Source organism: Cyprinus carpio, chromosome A4 (assembly GCF_018340385.1).
Source record: "Cyprinus carpio isolate SPL01 chromosome A4, ASM1834038v1, whole genome shotgun sequence".
Classification (NCBI taxonomy): domain Eukaryota; kingdom Metazoa; phylum Chordata; class Actinopteri; order Cypriniformes; family Cyprinidae; genus Cyprinus; species Cyprinus carpio.
The window spans coordinates 18,359,347-18,381,221 of NC_056575.1; the positions used below are offsets into that span (position 1 = coordinate 18,359,347).

Genomic DNA, 21,875 nt, shown 5'->3' on the forward strand with positions numbered 1-21,875 from the left:
TGTGTCCTGCCTGTATTACACCTTTCTGTGGATTATTAAAGACTGTTTAGTGTGATTCTTATATTTGTGCTGTGTGTTTTTCCTCACAGTAGCAACCCTGACACATATGTAGGTGAAGTCATAAAATAAAATAAAAATACTGTGATATACATTATTAATAACTCTATTACATTAATATGACATATTTTAGATGCAGGTGTAGTTCATTCTTACCAATACTTAATCTCATGTACATCTTTAATGAAGCTTTACTGACTGATATCATTGCTCCTCATTTTTTCTTCTCTTCTCTTCTCTTTCTGTGTGCTGCTGAGACAGCAGAGACAAGAGGGAGACGTCCTGACATCTACTTATATGTTTTTATGCTTATTGTGTGCTTTTCAGCAAATGAGCTACTGACAATATGACATTAAAATGATTTCACACATTTTGTTTGTAAAGATAGTCTGACCTCCAAATCTTCTCTTTTTATTTTCTCTCATTATCTCTGTATTTGTATTCAAGTTCCACAGCATTCAATGAATCAGTAACTGTAGAGATACGGCTGTTGAATGGAGAGGATGTGGATGGAGTGAATGATCAGGAGAGGATGAGTTCACTTTAATAATATAAGACCCGCCCACAAGTGTCAATCACTCTGACATCATCAACATTTGAAGGAAAGGAGGAATAGATGTGATGTGTGGCCAGGTGTTGTGTTGTATAATTGTTGTTTTTTTTGTTCTTTTTTTCCAAGTACAAACACACACACACACACACACACACACACACACAAGGAAAGGCACTTCTCATCCTCTAGTCTTACTCGGATCTGAAGAAAATAACGCATATACCTGAATATTTTTATTTTTTTGTTTGTTTGTGTTTTATGATTGGTGGGGTTTTTAGATTGGATTTTGTTTTATTATTTATTATTTGTTTATTTGTTTAAATAATAATAATAATAATAATAATAATAATAATTTTCTAGTTGTGTTAGTTGAAATCATAAATAAATTATATTTATTATATTTATTGTTTATTAATTTTTACAGTTTAAATGTATCATGTAGACAGGCTTTTATTGCAATTTAAGTGCTGCCATGAAATGACTTTTAAATGCACTTATCTTTTTCAGCACACGATGGCAGTAGAAGAAAATATAAATATGAAATGTTAGTAAGTGGGATATGATCCTGTCTTGTATTGTAATGTGCAAATTGTGCAATTAAATTTATATAAAAAAAACACACTTTACGTTTTTAAAATCAATAAACATTGCTATTTTTAAATTATTTTAAATCATTCACATTTCTATTTTCTATTTTAGCATTTTTATTCTGTTCTAAACTTTCAAACATCAAAATCATGTTCAAACATAAAAACGACCACATATTTCAGATTTTAATAAGCAGCACAACCGTTTTCAGTGAAGAAGAAGAAGGATGAGGAAGAGGGTAATTTTGGCAAAATGCAAACATCACAAGAGAAAGATATTAACATGATTGTTAATCAGAATAAAAAAGATTAAAGAAGCAAAGTGATAATTAAAAAAATTTGCACATATCAGCTCCTGAAGGTCTGAAATATCAGAGTGAGGAGCGATTTTCATATTCAGTCACAAGAGAGAGATACAGCAGCTTCATCAGGAGAGAGAAAGAGAAAGTGACCGAGCTCTGAATTTATCTCATCCACACACACACACACACCACACACACGCACTGTGTATCCAGAAAGTGTAATAACAACATCCACCAGCAGAGGAGATCATGGAACCCGGAAGAGAAGAGAGAAAACAACACACACCATGAGACATGATGATACAAGTACCAGTGGTGGGTCGTCAGGGTCAGCAGGGCCTTCTCTGCCTGCCCTATAAAAAAGAAAATTGTGTAAAAAATGTTTTTATTATTATTATTATTTAGGTATCATTTTCATTTGTGTAATGTCCACAAAATGGCCTATGATTAGTTTTTTTGAGGTTGAACTGGAATATCCTACATTAAAAAAGTCTGCGGCCAGCACATAGACTGTAATAACAGGGCCAGCACTACAGATAGTGGTTCCCTTTTGTTCAAAGATGTCGCATCTGATTTGTAACGAGCATTAGTGACAGAATCATCAGCCAATCAAATTTTGACGTTCAATGACAGCACGCCCTCTGGGGCCAGCGACGTGCCCAGTGCTTCCCCCAGCCAGGGATGACAGGGACATGGAATGACAGACGCACAGACTTTATTTACAAGTGACAGGTGAGTGCTTTATTATTTGACGAGTATTGATTCATGCACATTGTTGAGGAGGTGTATGTGGTGGTTGACAATACTGTGGTGTGGTGTGTGGATGTCCAGTATTTGTACAGTTCTGCTGCTGTGGGCACGTCATCATTTTAGAGTGACGTGAATGTTCATACTGACCCGTGTATTGGTGGATTACTTTTACTGGTCCATGTAGGGAAATTTACTCTGAATTTAACCCACCCTCATCTAGTCTACTGTTGAAATTGTTGATCAGCTGTCATTGCTGTTGAGAGCCTGTGTGAGGCATAATATGCAAATGATATGCATATGGCTGCGTTATCTGTTACAGAGATGTGTAAGATAGATGTGTAAGGGTTTGTAGTTTACAGTTGCTTACTGTGAAGGCCCTGACTGAAACCCCACGGTACGCTACTGACAAGTACTGTCCTTCAAATATTACATATCATCTCAAAACAGAGGATTTAATAACCTTCACTATGAGTTCAGTGAGGAAACTAAGCTGCTATATAACAAGTCTGTTGATATTTCCTCATAAACACAGATCACGGAATAATATCCTGAGACTTTCACAGGAGCTTCTAGTGATGATGATTCACAGATCAAAATCTTAATTAAAATCAAAAACAGGATCAGGTGGTGATCACATAACTCCTTTACAGTTTTTCTTGATTGTTTACACACATTTTCTGAAAGCATGCCTCATACTCTCAGAACTCTACACACAAATCAAAAAACACACACACACTGGGCAAAACCCCTCAATTCTCCTGCAAAATGAAACTTTACATTCAAAACAATGTTCTTTCTTCTCCAAATGGTATTTTGTTTTCAAATGACACACACAAACCATCATATGAATAGACATTTATAAGAACCAGTTGAACACTGATGTGCTCTATGTAAAACACTATGATGAATGGAAAACACTTCTCCATTCATCATAATGACTTTGGTCTTTATTTGGTCCAGTGTTACACTTACTACAGACAGTACATACATAAGTGTTGTAAAATATTTGTAGTATATATATATATAATAGTTTTTTTATAGTCAGAACACACAAATACACTGTAACAAATATATTTTATTTTTCCAACAAAAACAATGTACAGTGTACGTCCCAACCAACGCAAAGTTGCACATACAGTGGTCTACATACAAAACAACAGAAGAATGTACTGTACACAGTTACAGTAAAAAAAAAAAAAAAAAAAAAAAAAAATATGCTGCATCCTCTCTTCGGTTTCAGTCTGGCCACAGACTAGCATGGCGAGTACAGCCATGAAAAGCATCAACTGCTATATCTCCACATGCATCTTCCATAGCTTGGAGAAAGGGTATATGCATTTGTGGATTTCGGTCATACACTTTCCATCTCCAGGCAGAAAAAAAATTCCTCAATAGGATTGAGGAATGAGGAATATGGAGGGAGATAAAACAACTAAAAAGCATGGGTGGGCAGTAAACCAGTTACGAACCAGAGCAGCCCGGTGGAAACTTACGTTGTCCTAAATGACAACGTACCTGAGCTGCTCTGGGCCATCTATCTGATCTGGGGGAATGAGTGTGTTGTGTAGAGTGTCCAGGAATGTGATCAGATGGGCAGTGTTGTAGGGGCCAAGGGTAGCATGGTGATGGATGACGCCGTGGTGGGTAATCGCTGCACACATTGTGATGTTCCCTCCGCGCTGGCCAGGGACTTCAACAATGGCACGCTGGCCGATGATATTCCTTCCCCTCTTTCGTCTTTTTGTGAGGTTGAATCCAACCTCATCAGTGAAGATGAACTGGTGCTCTCCACTGCAGCCAGCTCTAGCTCAAGAACTCTCTGAAACACACATGACAATATCAGAAATAGACATGGAGTGGTCACTACTGTGAAGCACAATCATTATGATTACAATACTGAAATATGTATAATTTACACGGTGTTGAGAGTATGCATCAATTGTGGGATTGTATAGGACTCACTTAAGTACAGTAACGAAGTAAAGCTACTCCGTTACTGTCCACCACTGCAGATGGCACCCTGTAGACCTGCTTCATCCTCAGATTATTTCTGCGCAAGACATGGTCCTGTGTTGATAAGCTTACCCTATCAATCTCATTGTTTTCTATTATTTTTCCTTTGTATTTGCCGTAATGTTATAGCATTATTTTCTAAGACCATGTTCATGACTGCAGTTTCCTGTTCAGGAGACAGAACACGTTCCCGACCACCTTGTGTAGGTAATCTTTCAGTTCTGCCAAATAAATAGTAAAATACTGTAAATACTGTGAAGGAATACAAAGTAGGAATACATTTCCAAAATACTTGAAACATACTTTATTTTTACAGTCCTACAGAACATTCCACAGGCAATTCTGTACTACTGTACTCATTGAGCGCTGTATTGATTTGCAGTAATGCAATTTTCTAGTGTGAGTAGATTTCTTACCTATTCTCCACATGGTCAACCAAAGTGGCTCGGATCTCATTAGAGATTACGGTCCTTTTGCCTTCCTCGTCCTTGGCCTCCCCATCCTCCTCCTCTTACTCTCAATCCTCTGGCTCTGGCACTGACTCTGTTTCCATTGTTGGCATCCATTGCTTCAAAACAAAAGAGCTCACCTGTTGCCCTTTTATGCTAAAGCTCTGTTTGCTAATTGTAAAAATGTGTGACAGGTGTTTGCCCATGTGATGAGTCAGTGTGCATATTTGAATGGCAGTGTGTTCCTTGTGAAAACAAGAGATTTTTTGCATGAAAATTGTGCCAAATGCAGAGAATTGTGTGTAGTGTTTTGAAAAAAGTGTGTTTTAGAACTGCAATGTGAGTGTAAAAAAGGAATTGTGCTTGTAGTTTAGCAGAATTGGTTCAGGGGGTTGGTGCATGAGTTATATGTTGTGGTCATTGTGTCTCAAGTACCAATATTTTGTGTGTAAACAACTGAGAAAAACTGTAACATGTTCGGGCACTAGTTGGTGCTCCAGCAGGATTCATTTATCTCTTCAGTCAACACAAATGATCCTGATCCTGTACAAGCTCTCATTATCTGTGCACTGTTCTGTCATTTTTAAAAACTGATATATCAACAAGATTTGATTATGTTATATAAAGCAGATCTGAATGCTTTTGTTTAGTATTAAAAACAATATTTTAAATGCACTGGTGAGTTTCTTCTCTGGTTTTCTCACTCCGTCTCTCTCTCACACGTTCACATGCATAAACACGGAAGTATCAGGATCTTTTTGGCTCCTGAGAGCTTCAGTTTCTGAAAGCACTGTTTATCAGCATTTGTTTTAGCAGAAGTGCATTAAACCACATTTTGTTTAAAGGTTAAAGTGTATGCACACTTAAAGTTCTTCTCTTTCATCTGCTTTTAAATGATCACTTGCTACTATATTCACACCAAATGCATGTTTTGTTTATATAGAATGATTCAGATTGTTGTACTGAACTCATCTCTTGCTGAAATCTTCTCTTATGGTGATTCAGTGACTGATGAAGCTGATGTTGGTAGTTTAGTTGCTCTGTGGAGTGTGATGATGGTTTGTGGGAAGATGAAAACCACTGGATCAAACAATGATTTTAACATCTGAACACAATAGAGATACTTCATCAGACCAAACATCTCTGGATCGTGGGGTTCAACAGACATGTATGAAAAAATGTGTTAAATTAGTCGTGATGAGAGATAAAGATCAAAAGAGAGGAGTGTGGAATAAACTGAAGACATGACTGATGCTCACATGTTTATTTTTGTGACTGTGTGACTGTGGTCAGCTGTTTTTCTTCTCAGCTTGTCACACTTTTTTTTTCCACTCCATTGCATCTTCCTAGAACTGTTTACCAGTATGTTTTCAGCAAAAACACCCATAGACATGATGAGGTTTTTGTTACATTTTAAAAGACATTTTTAAAGTTTGAATGTTTATTTACTACAAGTTTTCTCTCTTTTGATTGTTCTTTTCACATGGTAGTTATATTTAAGTCATTCTTATTTATTTATTTAAATTTTATTTTATTTTTGCAATAAAAGGCCTATTAGTGTCTGTTGTATTTTCTTGTTAAAAGAGTGTGCTAAATGAATAATTGTAAGTATAATAGAATGAAGGCCTGTAGGATATTGTATTTTGGGATGTAGTATATTTAATCAATCATGAGGTGAATGCAAGAATGTGCAAGTATTACTCAGTCTTCAAGACTACAGCTGATGTTAGATATGTCACTTTGAATAAAAAAGTATCTGTTAAATGCATCAATGTAAATGTAAATCCAAATCAATGAGTAACAGAAGGCCAGCGCTGAGTGACAGCAGAACAAAAGCACATTGTGTTGGGTCTGTGTTTGCAAACCTAATGGTCTTCTGTCCCAGATCACAATAATGAGGCTGAGTAATTAATATCTACATTTTTATTTGAATGTAACTTTCTTCTGTATTTGTTTATGTAAAGCATTCAGATTCAGATCTCTTGCTGAAAATCATTTCATGTGGTGATTCAGTGACTGATGCGGGCTGATGTCTGTGGTTTAGTTGCTCTGTTGAGTTTTTTTGTGGTTTGTGGAGAGCAGAAAACCACTGGACCAAAACCAAACCAAACCAAACAACAGTTTCACAAGCTGCAGGACAATGGAGATACTTGATCAGGCCAAACATCTGTAGATCATGGGGTTAAACAGACATGAATGCAAAAAAAAAGGAGATACTTGATCAGGGCAATCATGATGAGAGATAAAGATCAACCTAAGAGACGATTGGAATATAAACTGAAGAACTGACTGTTCATACATTTATTTTTTCGCAACCTGTGGTCAGTTTTTTCTTCTTAGCTTCTCATTTCAGCTTCTCCTTTTTTTTTTTTTTTTCCTCGCTTCAGTGGTCACCATCTTCCTGGAACTGATTAACAGTGTGTTTCCAAACATGCAGCCATGATGAGAACAATGCTTGTCAGCTTTTATATATATGCAAATTCACTAAGTGAACTAATTCATTGTTTTCATCTAACAGTTTTAAATGGCCTGGTAGTGTCTCTATTATTTATTTTCTATATAAAATTGCCTGCTTAATGAATACATGTAACTAAATGCAGAATCCAGGAGCAATATGAAGTGATTTTGTTTAATATCATAAAAAGCAGTGTATTGTATTGTCAGTGGGACATCTGCTACTCTCAATGGTTATCTTAGTCTTTTTGGGTGATCATGGGAAAGCTACTTAAAGACACTTTTTATACATGAGATTACAATACCTTTGAACAGATTCAGTATTTATGAAGCAAGTGATGAATGATGGTACAAATGCATATGTTGCGATGTTTGCTTCTCTTTTTTTTTTCTCCAAAGGTCAGGAAAGAGGCCTGAAGAATATATTTAAAGAAGATATCAAAGCATGTTTATTTAACATTCTACAGAAACAAGTCAAATTAAAAATATATATGAAAGACAGATGCATATAAGTTTTTTAAGAACTTTTACATTATAAAATATCAAATGTGACTGAGGAGCTGTTAGTGAAATGACATGTTCATCCAGTAGGTGGCGCTCCAGTAGATTCATCTGCATCAGCAGAGACACACTACTGACAAAAATATTGAAATTAACACAAACAAAAATAAGACAAAATCACTGCCCAGAAGCCATGAAATAAAATCCATCAATATCACATTGTTAACTGGGCTATTGTTATAATGTTTGACCTTTTGACCTTGTTTTATTACCATATTATCATTCATAAACTCACAGAAACTTTAAATGTAACAAAACATAATTAAAATTAAATTTGAAACAAGAGTGAAACTTAAATAGTCACAGGGATAGACCATCATTAATCCAGGGGTTTCTTGAGCCACGGTGATTTTTTTATTTATTATTATCATTATTATTTTTTATTTATTTATTTATTTTTTGTATATGCAGGAATATAGGCTTAGTAGACACTCCAGGTGGGTCAGATAAGTAATGGGCTAATTGGTGAAAGAAATATTTTTTATCCACCTTATTTTTTAACACAAGAGCGGTGCGGCGATTGTAGCTTGAGTGCACGTGCAACTACATCTGCTTCCCATTTATTTTAACTGTACAGAAACTGTCCTCTGCAGCTTGCTGCTGGTGTCCCCTCGGCAGAAAATTGTGGACTCAGTATACAGGCAGTTTTTGCTTAACATTCAAAAGAATATAATAAATAATTATTAATTACAACAAAATTATAACAGCCTATTTGTAACATTTTGTTAGCTGATGCTAACTGGCTAGCTAACAAGCTACCTGATGCTAACTTGAGGTCATTTTTAAATATAAAATCCAAATATTTTTATTCAACCAACTAGTTAGAATACATTTGATGGAAAAAACGAAGGATTTGATGTTCAGAACAGAATAACTACAGTAATTGCTCGTTGCCCACTGGGCCGTTCAACCCCACTGACTATGTTTAAATTAAAAAAAAAAAAGTCATTCTGAAAATATAATTCTATTTTTCTTAAATAACAAATACTCCCTGTCTACAGGCCTTATTGTTCTCATGTCATATATAACTGTGATGTTCCATGCAGAGAGCTCTGCTCATATTTTCTGCATGATGCATTTAAAAGTTAACGACCAAATGATTGTTTATAAAAGTTCACATTGCTGTTGCAGATTAAATATAACACAGATAACAATAAATAAATATTATTTACCAGGTTAAATGTTGATTATTAGTAACTCTGAAAAAAACCCCTTTTTGTAAACTCTCTCTACCTAACCCTCGATCACATGCTTCCACCACGTTTGTAGTTATTCTAACACGTTTAAGTCGTTTTTTTTAGTTCTGGACTGAGTCCCTTCGCCAATGGATTGTAGCCAATTTTAGTCATTAGAGTGTGCATTGATCCACACTTCAAAAATAGACCTAAAATAGCTGACCATCCGGGGACTTTTGGCATATTCTTTTCAACATACTATGCTTTAGGACACACTTATTCTAATCTCACATACTATTTAGGATGAATAGTATGAACATTGAGACACAGAGTAGGTCACAGGAACAAAAGCAACGAAGACACATAACTGTATGTCTATATATATATATATATATATATATATAATATATATATATATATATATATATATATATATATATATTAATATAGGCTACATGAAGCAATTTTAAATAAAAAAGCATTTCACTTTATATTTGCTGGAAACACAAATGTAGTCATTATCCATTTTTGAACATACAGTAACACACATATCAGCAGAAAACTGCTATTTTCTTCAAACCAGGTTCCAGGTGGTTTGGAGAATAGACAATATGACCTCACAGGAAAATGTCCTTTCTTAGAATTGGTATAAACTCACACTGAATGTTCGGTGGATGAAAAGATTAGTTGATGATAATATGAATTCTGCTACAGTTACTACTGGCAGCTGATATAAATAACTGTAATAAATCATAAATGACTAATTATTTAAATACATTTCCCTTTTGCTCTAATTTGCTAATATAGTAATTTCACATTTTGGAGGGAATAGATGTGTCTTGGATGACATTTAAGTGTTTGTGATGTGGCGATATTGTAATGCCTCTAAATGATGGTTTTGTGTGACCCTACAATATAAATGTATCAGAGTAGAAGACAAAAAGACACCAAAATACATCTGCTGCTTTTATAAATGTCTGTTGTGGTGCTTGTGTTTGTAAATCATTAAACACACACCTAAAATTGGATTCACTGCTAAAATAATACAGAAACATCATAGACAGAAATATATTCTCTTACCAATTTATGTCTTTTGTAAAATGTCGGATCAGCATAAGTGATCTCTCTATCATGGGTCTGAACTGTAACAAAATATAACAGAAACAAAATACACAAACTATTGAGCATTCTTTTACTTTTTATACACACTCATTTAGAAGGTTAAAGTAGGCAATACTTGCCTTCTGGTCTATTTTTCTGTGTATTTCCTGCAGATGCAAAGGATCCCGACTGCAGCTACGTCAAATTCATTCCAGCAGCAGCAGCAGCAGAGACCAACACTCTCAGAGGGTACAGAATCATCTGGAGGATATGAAGGAGACAGTCATTAGTGTGTGAATGAATGTGTACATAAACACAAAATATTATCACAGTTGTACCTGAACATGGCTGACAGAGTTCAGGTGTTGAGATGTGTGGTCTGGTTACTGATGGGATTGTTCACCACACAACTGTAGGAATCATCCAGTTTCCTTTGTACCAGGAGAGAGTCACATGACCCACATTCACCACTGAACACAGAAACACACAACTGGACAATAATCCAATCCAACCAATCAACTTCTTTTAAATTTTTTTTGGGAGTCCACTTTCAGGAGTCGACGATGCCAAAATAATAAACAAAAACGTTCTAAATATTAAACCCTCTATATCCCAAATAAAGAAACAAAAATACAATTCTCTAACCTAACTACCTAATCCAAAAACAGAGATCCAAACGTTACAAAAACAAAAGATGGCGTCTGACTCCTTACTTCCCAAAAACTATTTACAATAGTCACAATAAACATTTACAAAGAAACATCAAGTTCAGAGGGATAATCCAAAATCAAAATCGTTCAACAGACAAGGGTCGGGTCGGGTAAGCCAGAGGACCGTTACAAAACAATAAATATCCAAACAATCTCTCTAACCCATACAACTGGGGAAAAATCAGCAGCACAGCACAGCACAAACAAACAAACAGCATAGTTCACAAATGACTACAGTATGTGACCAACTCATGAGTCTTTTTTTTTTTTACACATTCTTCAGAGAAAAATGAGGGGATTATGGTCAGTGTATACAGCAATGGGTTGTGGACTAGAACCAATATATACTTCAAAATGTTGTAGAGCCTATAAAAGAGCTAAGGCTTTTTTTCAATAGTACTTTAGTTTACTTGATGACGATTAATCTTTTTAGAGTAGTAAAAATACGGGGATGGTCGACTCCTTGATCGTCTTCTTGTAATAGGACAGCACCCGCACTGTTTCCACTGGCATCCACTTGAAGTGTGAGAGGTCGACTGAAGAAAACAACAAATGCAGATGTTTGTACAAAGAGAATAGTTAGTATGATTTGTTTGACTTTTTTAGTAGAGAGATTCAATTTGTAAGAGTATGAAAAATGTGTTTTAACTCACCATGGATAGTAAGATTTGAATTGAAAGGCTACTGACATGCAACTCTGAGTTAATGAGTTGTGCTCATGTGGTCAGCATTAACGTCGCGGACCAAGAAGGTCCCCGGTTCAAAAATTAAAGAATGTATGTTTTAACAACAGAAAGTAGAAAAAGAGAAAATGTTTTATGTTTTAACCTCACCCCACAGGCAAGTTTTGTGAAGGCTTTAATACTAAAAACCCATACATGGGGTTGTCCTGAACTTGTTTGGGGGACAAAACATATAGTGAACCTGTATACAATACATCGTGTCCTCTCCTGGCATCGTTTCTTTCATCATCCCTCCACCTTTCATGTCGTTATTGATAAATTCGGGACACATATCAACTCCTGCACTTTTGAATGATTTATTTATTATTTAATAAGAAGGAAACACTACCATCTTTAAAATGTGAGCTTGACCCAAAACAGCAATTAAAAATGTATATCCACTTAAAATGAATATTCTAACAAATAATAGTTTCTCTATTTAAAGCCTGTCTGTTCACACTAAGAACAACACAGAATCAATATAAAGTCTGAGAAAGCAAAAAAGGGAAAAGCAAACCAACATGATAAAATTCACAATAAAATACATTTACCTATAATAGAAAGCACACAAATTGTATTAGCTGAACATCAATCATGGCTTACAGAAAATGTTTTATTAATATAATCAGATTCTTCTGTGTAGTCTAAAAATAACGAGTGATGAAATGGGGATATCACTATTCTTATAATAGTAATATCATGATTCTTTCGTATTCTAGTAAACTAATAAAACATAAAGGAGAGTCTTACAACCCTCAACAATCTGTCAGCAAACAAGCTTTTAAAATAAAAGCTTCCTAAAGCTTTTATTCAGATAACTAGAGATCATTTTCTAACTGAGAAGGAGTCTTGGGTCTGCAATCGTCTTACAATAACACAACAGTATTCAGAAAATCGTTATTTCAGAGTTAAAAAATTTGTATTATGAAAGTGATATACACACACAACTGACATGAAAAAAGAAAACTAAACAACAAAAATGAAATAAATAAATAAATTGTAAATTATATTCCTGTCACAATGTCTATAGTCATTCAAGAACATCTCAACTTTCATGAGTATCTGATTAATCAGTGTCTGACGTGAGCTTTTATTCTCGTTGTAGTATTGTTGTTGCCGCCGCTGCCATGTCGTATAGACGCTGTGTGTTTCACTGTGAAAGAGAAACTACTTTGTTTGGCCTTCTAAAAGAGGATGATATATGACTCTTGAATAAACCACATCATCCTCTTCCTCTTGAACTCTCTGAAAGAAAACACCAACACACGTTCACATGTAGTAATCAGGAATATTACTGGCCATTAATGAGGAATATTAAAAACACATTTAGATGTGGTGCTGTTGTGTGATAGATCACAGAACCAGATGCTCACATATTTGAACTCATACACACAAACACACAGCTGACTGCTGTAAAAACACACTGCTGAAATAATACACACCTTACACAAAATAAACATTTCTTACCGATTTCTGTGCTATTCTTTTGTAGAATGTCAGATCAGCGTAAGTGATTTCTTCACCACTCTGAACTGTTTCAACAATAATGACAAACATGTAAAAACAACAAAACTCTTTGCAACACTGTTTTACATTTTATTATTATACTGTGGGCCTGTTGAAAGCACATACTCTCCGGTTAATTCACACACTTAAGCATTTTTTTTTAGATCTCATTAATAACTGCATTATCAATGGCTCAAATCTCTGTTACTAGCTCTATAATGACAATGTCTTGAGGTGTGGTAACTGTAGAAAAAATAATAATTGACTCTGGGGTGTTGAATTATTAAAAAAAAAAAAATGCATAATCACAGGTGTGCATTATTTTTCTACTTATTCAACACACAGAGTGAACTCAAAACCATGTATTTGTACAGGTATCTCAGCTGTGGGTAATACTTGCCCTCTCTGTCTGTTTCCCTGCAGATGCAGAAGATCCCAACTGCAGCTAAAATCAACAGAGTTCCAGCAGCAGCAGCAGCAGACATTATCAATATGTAAAACAAGGATATGCCCAGACCTATAATGGACAAAATGAAGCATTAATTTGAATGAATCTGTCAGCCTGATCCACAACAGCCACTAGCCTATATGATATATCAGCACTATACAACTTCATAGTTCGGTAAATAAACGGATATATAAACACTGAAGTACCTGGACATAGTTGACAGAGTTGAGTGATATACAGATGTGTGGTCTGGTTTCTGATGGGATTGTTGATCACACAGCTGTAGCTGTTTTTATCCTGATATTCCACCTCCAGAGGTAGAAAGAGAATGAAGCTGAGATCAGACTCACTGATGCTGGACAATAAACTGTTTCCTTTGTACCAGGAGAGAGTCACATGATCCACATTCACAGCTAAACACAGCAATGAACAATTCTGCTGTGATGATGAAGATGAAGGTGATGATGATGAACAGTGTCTGATGATGACAGGAACAGAGAGATTAGCTGGAAGACATGAGAGAATAAAGATAAAAGAGAATAAGATGAGGAATTAAGACTGATCAAATAATAGCATTACAAACAATCCTGTATTCAAATGATTTTATATTGAAAGAATAGTGTACACATTTAACAACAAGGAGACAACAGTCACTGAAGAGCCTGAAATTAAATATGAGATGTTATGTGTGAATAAAGTAATTTTAAGCTAAATTTTAGAATAATTTTTGTTTTGTGTCTTTTTTAATTTTGATGTGTGTGTGTATATGTTATATAGGAATGTTTATTGAGAAAAAGATATATGGTGTTTTTGTTGCTGAAAATGTTGTGTGTTTTTATTTTTCTGTTATAAAAAAAAGAGGGATGTTATTCCAGGTTTAAAATTATAAAGAAATGATTAATGATGAGGTCTATAGCCAAAATTGGCCACTGAAGAAACATCCATAGCATCATACAGGGTAAATATTATACTCACCATAGACAGTAAGATTGAATGTGTTGAGCGGCGTCTCTGTTCTGCTGCTGGTTACTTTATAAACTCCAGAGTCTGTGGTTCTGGTGTTTGTGATGATCAGAGATCCAGTCTGATCCAGCTTCAGTCTGTCTCTGAATCTCTCAGCAGCACTGGTACTATAAAACGTGCTCTTATTCTCCTTCATGTTTATTTTAGCTATGAGAATATCTCCAAACCTCCACTGGATCAGATCATATTTCAGTATTTCAGTAACATCAGTCCTGAGAGTGACAAGATCTCCCTCCGTCACTGACTCTGACTTCACTACATCAACACCAAACACACCTGGTGAACAAACAAGAATATTCTTTTATGCCAAAAATTATTTGGATATTAAATAAAGACCATGTTCCATTAAGATATGTTGTCAATTTCCTAATGTAAATATATCAAAACTTAATTTCTGATTTGTAATATGCGTTGCTAACAACTTCATTTAGACAACTTTAAAGTCAACTTTCTCAGTATTTTGAATTGTCAGTATTTTATATTTTTTCCTCTCAGATACCAGATTTTCAATCTCGGCCAATTATTGTCCTGTATTGACCTTACTAAACATACATAAATGGAAAGCTTACTTATTCAGCTTTCAGATGACCTATAAATCTCAATTTCAAAAAATTGACCCTTATGACTGGTTTTGTGGTCCAGGGTCACAAATAACATAGAGACTAAAGATATTTGAGTATATTAGTCTAATAAAATATGAAAATTAATGATAGAATAATAATTATAATAAAGATGCAAGTGGACAAAGGATAAACAGAAACGAAACCATAAAAAAACTTACCACTTAGTCGCCATAGGCACAAACAGAATAATATAAACATGTCAAATATTTCTGTTCTCCTAATCTTGAAAATGCGGACACAAAATAAATGTTATAATAAAACATTTGAACGTGGAAAGTGATAGAAGAGCTGAATATAGTGCTGCTGAACTGAAGCGGTTTACTGAAACTCTACAGTCAGTGTGATTAAACTCCTCTAGATGGCACCTCCCTTCTCAGACTGTATAGGCCTATTACTGTCACATGTTTTTCAACTACAGTACACCTGTTTAGCAACCAAATAACTTTTTCTAAGTAATTACTAAAACTGTGTCTACCATGCTGCAACAGAATAAGGCGGTTTACACTGTACGTGACAAAATGTATGCATTCTTCGTGCAGCACAAGCAGAGAATTTGTCGTGTCGCGTCGTATGTCGTTTATCACTGATTGTAATGGGTTCGATGAGACTTTTTTTTCTCTCGTCCGATGTAGATACGGTAGTACCACGGCGTTGTAGTCAGGCACGTAGCCAGCTATGAGGTCACCGAGGTCCGGACCCCGGTAATTGTTTCACGTTCAAAAATAAAAATTGTTCTCTGAATGGCTAATTTGCTGTTAAACTCCTCATGTTCAATGCCGGCATGTATAATTGAGTTTAATTCAGAATGTTTAGCGTCCGTGGTATGAGAATGATCGCTGCGTAATTTGCTGTTAAACTTTTGCCAGATCCAGCTATTATAAGCGGTTTTTTACTTGTCTTTTCCACTTAATTTGACACTTTAGAAAGTCAATAAAGTCGGAAGTTGTGGGTGTACGGTCAGCGATATATTTATCTTATCTAATTTCCAAAAGATCTGAAATAATTTCGGTTTTATTCTCTTTTATTTATAGGTTTTTGTTTATTTTAATAGCAATAAACTGGCAACATTGCATATACATACACACACACACACACACACACACCATATATATATATATATATATATATATATATATATATTATTATATATATATATATATATATAGTATATATATATATATATATATAAAACATACATATACACACACACACACATATATATATAGTATAGTAGAATAGAATAGTAGTTAAACTTTCACAAATCATGCTATAATCATCCATAGGAGCACTAGACAAAGTTATCATATAATGGTTAAAACTATAACAGCAATGGTTGCATGAATAATAAACAACTGATAAAATTACCCACCCCATAAATATAGTAAAGTATTAACAAACTTTGATGCGATAAATAGGGTATGATTTAAAAATGAGCATCCCTCCAAAACAGAGAAAACATCTTTCACAAACATCTACATTTCTGTATCTTTTAAAGTGTTAATAGTGTATATAATTAGTTGTATTTATAGGCAGGGGGTGCACACATTAGTGGTCCGCAGGTCCGCATGTGCGACCAACAAAAAAAAAAAGCGCTATAAAATAAGTTTTTGACAGCGCATTTGCGTACCGACATGGTTGACAGCTGTTTAATAAACAATTACCATTTTAGATCAAAAAAACTTTTACTACATTCGATTTCTTTTTTTTTCAGCAGCAGCGCTAAAAATCCGGAAGCACGTATACTTACTTGCCGGCAACCCGCCAAAATAAAAAGCCTGCTGATTTTAAGTTTGAAAATGATGATGAAAACGCTTTTATTTATTTATTTTTAGACGCTTTTCTCCAAAACGACTTTTCCATTGGGGAATACATAAAGCGATTCTTCTTAAAGAGGCAAACAAAGAAAGTAGTGTAGTAAATATTAGCATTTTTTTTTTTTTAAATTTACTATAAAATAATTGTATTTGTATTTAATACTAGGCCTACCGTTTGTTTTTTAATAATTTTATCACACATTATTATTTAGTTTATTTTATTTAAAAAAAAAAAATAGAGCAATAATATTATAACTATTATTTATTATTAATTTTTAATAGTTATATAATATTTAATGGGTCCAAATATTAAATGGGTCACGCGTATGCAGTGTGAGGACCAAACCAAATCTCCAGGTTCTCTTATGAGAACCAGACTTAAAAAAATTATGTGCACCCCTATTTATAGGGGTTATTATAGCACAATTCTATAATAAGGGGGGGGGCTATAGAAACCCCCTGAACCTCACTAATTTTTTCCAAGCCTGGCTACGGGCCCATGGTCGTAGTACGGAGCCAAGTTAAAAAAAAAAAATAAAAAAAAAAAAAATATATATATATATATATATATATATATATATATATATATATATATATATAATGTTGTTTTTTTTTCTTTTTTTCACACTCTTTAATGACAGATCGCTGTACCTATTCGTTTCAGTTTAAGCGGCATGTGAGTCTTTCCGATTACAATAATGAGACATTCTTTTTTTTATTTATGTATGTGTGTGGTTCATTTTTTTTATTGAGTGACTTTTATATGTCTCAATGATTTTAATCATATTTTCTCTAAAAATGAGTCACACATTTATAAGATATGGCTTCAATTGTATATTTAGGTCTTCTTTATCACTTAAACAGAGATAATAGAAATTATAAATACTATTTTGTATTTTACACACCTTTTTATTGATATATGCATTAAATTTTATGATGTCCTCAGTGCAAAGTAATCAACTTCCACAAGAAATATAAACCATTAAATGATAAAAAAAAAAAAAAAAAAATGTTTTAATTATGCTGTAGACTAGGCTAAATTGCCTCTAATCATACATATAAATCATTTGAAAATATAGTTGTTGGTATTTTTTTTTTTTTCAATTTTCTTCAATTACCGTGTCCCTGAAGTCATCTTTCACCCTGTTAGTACATACTTTCTCGCCTTCCAAAACCGACTGCAATTTCATTGAGACCATTTTCAAGAAGTTACATCATTTATTTTTCTCACTGGAATTCAACTGTACAAACTGAGGTAAGCTTCAACTCTCAACTTTTTTCTTTTTTTTTTTTTTTAGTGTTTGAAATGTTATCCTGCTTGTCCCACCCTTAAAGTTCCACCCTGTTAGGCTATATTATGGAGAAGGTTTGTCCTATCAAAAAAATGTAAAAACAAATCTGACATAGTTATGAAAGTTCTGTTAATCTGTAAAAGGTTAGCTAGCTAAATGTTGGTCACTCAATGAGCTATGGCTAACTTAGCTCAAAATTTTTCACCCTGTTAGATTCCACCCTGTTAGGTTTATAGACCTAACAGGGTGGAAATTCTAATAGAATAAATAGTATTTAGTGTATATAGCAAATACATTTCTATATACCTGTGCAAGTATATTTTATATATATATATACATATATTGTGCAATATATATATATATATATATATATATATATATATATATATATACAAACCCGATTCCAAAAAAGTTGGGGCACTGTACAAATTGTGAGTAAAAAAGGAATGGAATAATTTACAAATCTCATAAACTTATGTTTTATTCACAATAGAATATAGATAACATATCAAATGTTGAAAGTGAGACATTTTGAAATGTCATGCCAAATATTGGCTCATTTTGGATTTCATGAGAGCTACACATTCCAAAAAAGTTGGGACAGGTAGCAATAAGACCACATACTGCATCAATTACAACATCATGGCTGCGTAGAAGAAGGATCCGGGTACTGAAATGGCAAAATGCATTTGCATTATATAAATAAATAAAAACTCTGTTAAAGGGTGACCTCATCTCTTAGACTGTTTGACATTTCTAGGAAGATGTGGACCACCGAAGTGGGAAATTTTTTTTTAAAAATGTGAAATGAGAAGCTTAGAAGAAAAACAGTCACTCGGTTAAAAATTTTATGGGTGTTGAAGTGTTTGTGTGCATGTGAACGTGTGTGAGACTGACCAGTGCATTGGAAATGTTGTTTTCAATACAAAACAATAACATTCAGATCTGCTTTATATAACATGTCGATATATCACATTTTTTTTTAAAAATGACAGAACAGTACAGAGATAATGAGAGCCTGTGCATCTGTGTTGACTGAAGAGATAAATTAATTCTGATGACTCAATACGACACACTTCTGCAGTATTACTGTTTTGAACAATTTTATGTCAATTTTGAACCATTTACAATTGATTTTTGACAGTTCATTGTGATCCTGAAAGTCACTGTGTAAATAATTTAGACTGAAGGCCAAAAGGTCAAACATTACACCCAGAGAGTTGATCATTATGGGGTTTTAGAATCTTTCATATTCAGTCATTTTAACTCAGTTTAATGTAACAAACAGTACATCTATGAACAATTTTATATTTCCACAAATTTTACTAAATTATGAGTAATGTGAGCACACTATTAAATGTATTTAATGTCTGCCATCGTGCTGCTGTTTGATGCCCTTTGTTTCCAGAAATGGATTCATGAAATGGTCTTCTCATAATAACACTGTTCTACACTGGACATTCATAATACTTGCATTTTTCAGCATTTTCATTTTAGATGCATTTTCAGTGGCTCATGGTATGTATTGTTTTCTCTTTTTTGGTTAGTGCTGTATGGCCTGTTCGCCCCTGCTGGTGGATGACGTAACTACACTTACAGTATCTAGGAACACTCTCTGAAGGCCATTCAAACATATTTGTGTAGTCTAACGAAATAAAGGTATTTTCTAGCAATATATACAACTGCAAATATTTCTGTATTTCATATTAACCAGTGACTGTTTTTTGTTTTGTTTTTGTTTTTTGGATGCTTCAGAATGATGTTGAACAGCAACTTGTAGCTCTCCTAAAGCAGATGCTGCTGCTTTAGCTCTCTCTTGTGACTGAATATGAAAACACATGACATGCTCGGACCAAGAGTTTTTATATATTCTATGCCTTCCACAGAATATATAAATACAGATAAATACATTTAAACCACTTAACTTAATGATTGCTTTCGGGATGTGAAGAGACTTTCAACCAGTATAACAAAAAATGTTTCTGAAGACAATCACCTCTTGCACCTTTAAGCAAAGCCATTGTTCTTATTGCTTTTAAGTTCGTAGAGAACTCAGTAGTTTAAAAATACATTTTCATTTCAAGTTCGAATCTTTTACTTATTTCTATAAGTAAACTCAAAATTAGGATTTACATAACATTTGATAAAATCAAGAATGTCACACCAAAATGTTGTGAATAAATGTAAAGTAATAAATATAAAGAGGTTTCAGGGTTTTCTAAACAGAAAGAACAGTTGGAATTAATATCATTCTTAAGTCTTTTGAGAGAGCACTTATCCGGGTAAACTCTATGAATTAACTTAAATGTAATTTCCCTCATTTTGTTAGTAATTAAATATTTGTGAGGTAATGACCAAACTTTCTTCCAGGGAATATCAGTTACAAAACCATTCCAATAAGAGATTACATAAGGCACAGAAATAGACTCCACCTGAAACAAAACTCATTTTCGTAGGGTTTTTTGACTTAGATAACGAAAGGCACTGTTTTCCAACAAATGTTTTAAGATCCACTGAGTGAAAGGAGATTGCAAAAGAAAGACCTCTAAAAAGCATGAGAACTGCATCAGCAACAACTGCAAACTCTTTTGGACTAACAGGAATTCACGCTTAACTAAAAACTAAGTAATAAACAGATTGAACCATTTTGATTCTAAAGTTGAGACCCAAAAATAATGCCATTTTTAAAGCCAAGTAGATGCATTACAATCCACATTGCAGTCAGTGGATGATTCGCTGAATTAGTATTTTGGTAGTTTGTTTTTGTATTTCTGTCGGTAATGATTTGCTCGTGGTCTTCTAAAAGTGCTAACAACAAAACATCCACGTTCTTAGAATTAAAATGTCTAATCAAATTATTGTACCCAATCAGATCTTATATAAATAACACAACTTTTTCTGTTGTTGACACACTTACAAAAAAAAAAAAAAAGAAATGAAAAAAACAACAACAACAATGCCTTCACAAAAAAGAAGACAGAGAGAAAGAGCGAAGGGAGGCTGCTATACGCAGTTCATCATTACAAACATGAATTCAAAACTCCAACAAGACAGCAGGTAAATCATAGAATATTTAGCAATTTTTCACATTTTAATTCTTGTAATTAAGTGCATTTCCCATTATAATTACTTTTCTAGTAATCTATAACACATATTTATAATATTTTATTAAAACCATATTAATAGTAGGCCTATAAATAGTGTAAAAAATATAATTGTAAATATAATTAGTTTTTTATTAGTATATAATATAGATTTATGCTGTAGAATATTAAATTAAATGTCTAATTTTTATAGGGGAGAGTGGGGTAAGATTAGCATTTTTTTACTATTGTGGTTCTCAAGATAAGAGAAAATGATACAGAAGTACAATGAAAGTATCTGTCCTCTCCAAATGAAAGTATTCCTATCATTTTAAATGATCAGAATGTGTCTATGACAAAGGGTTCTAAAAAGATGGCTACTTATAAAAAAGTGTTCCGATGGCTCAGTTTGCCCCAGGTTTGGGGTAAGTTGACCCGAGTCGAGTCAGTGGGTAAGATACACCATCTGGGTGTAAAATGACCATCTGACCGAATCAGATTCAAACATGTAAAATAATTATTTAAACTCTAATTTAATAATTTCCTTTTACAAACGGTCATATTTATTTTCATAAAGTTAACTTTAACAACATAAAACCAACTAAATGAAGTTTAAATCTCAATATTTAATTGTTTGCATCTCTGATACAAT

General features: G+C 33.8%; 1 protein-coding gene across 1 annotated transcript; it reads right to left on the minus strand.

Annotated features, from left to right (window-relative positions):
• Positions 1–13,335: 13,335 nt before the first annotated feature.
• LOC122139239 (SLAM family member 5-like) lies at positions 13,336–15,480 on the minus strand. Its single transcript, XM_042735738.1, has 3 exons — positions 15,193–15,480; positions 14,364–14,687; positions 13,336–13,894 (listed from the first exon to the last, which is right to left on the minus strand). Exons 1-3 carry the CDS (start codon positions 15,230–15,232, stop codon positions 13,458–13,460), a joined length of 801 nt encoding a protein of 266 aa, XP_042591672.1. The 5' UTR covers positions 15,233–15,480; the 3' UTR covers positions 13,336–13,457.
• Between the last annotated feature and the right edge of the window lie 6,395 nt (positions 15,481–21,875).

What these genes read in the sequence shown, in the direction of transcription:
- LOC122139239 (XM_042735738.1), bottom strand. Translation starts at nt 15,232, where the DNA reads ATGTTTATATTATTCTGTTTGTGCCTATGGCGACTAAGTG. An exon ending in GTGCCTATGGCGACTAAGTG is followed by an intron (nt 14,688 to 15,192) that starts GTAAGTTTTTTT and finishes TTTGTTCACCAG; the next exon opens with GTGTGTTTGGTGTTGATGTA. An exon ending in ATTCAATCTTACTGTCTATG is followed by an intron (nt 13,895 to 14,363) that starts GTGAGTATAATA and finishes CATGTCTTCCAG; the next exon opens with CTAATCTCTCTGTTCCTGTC.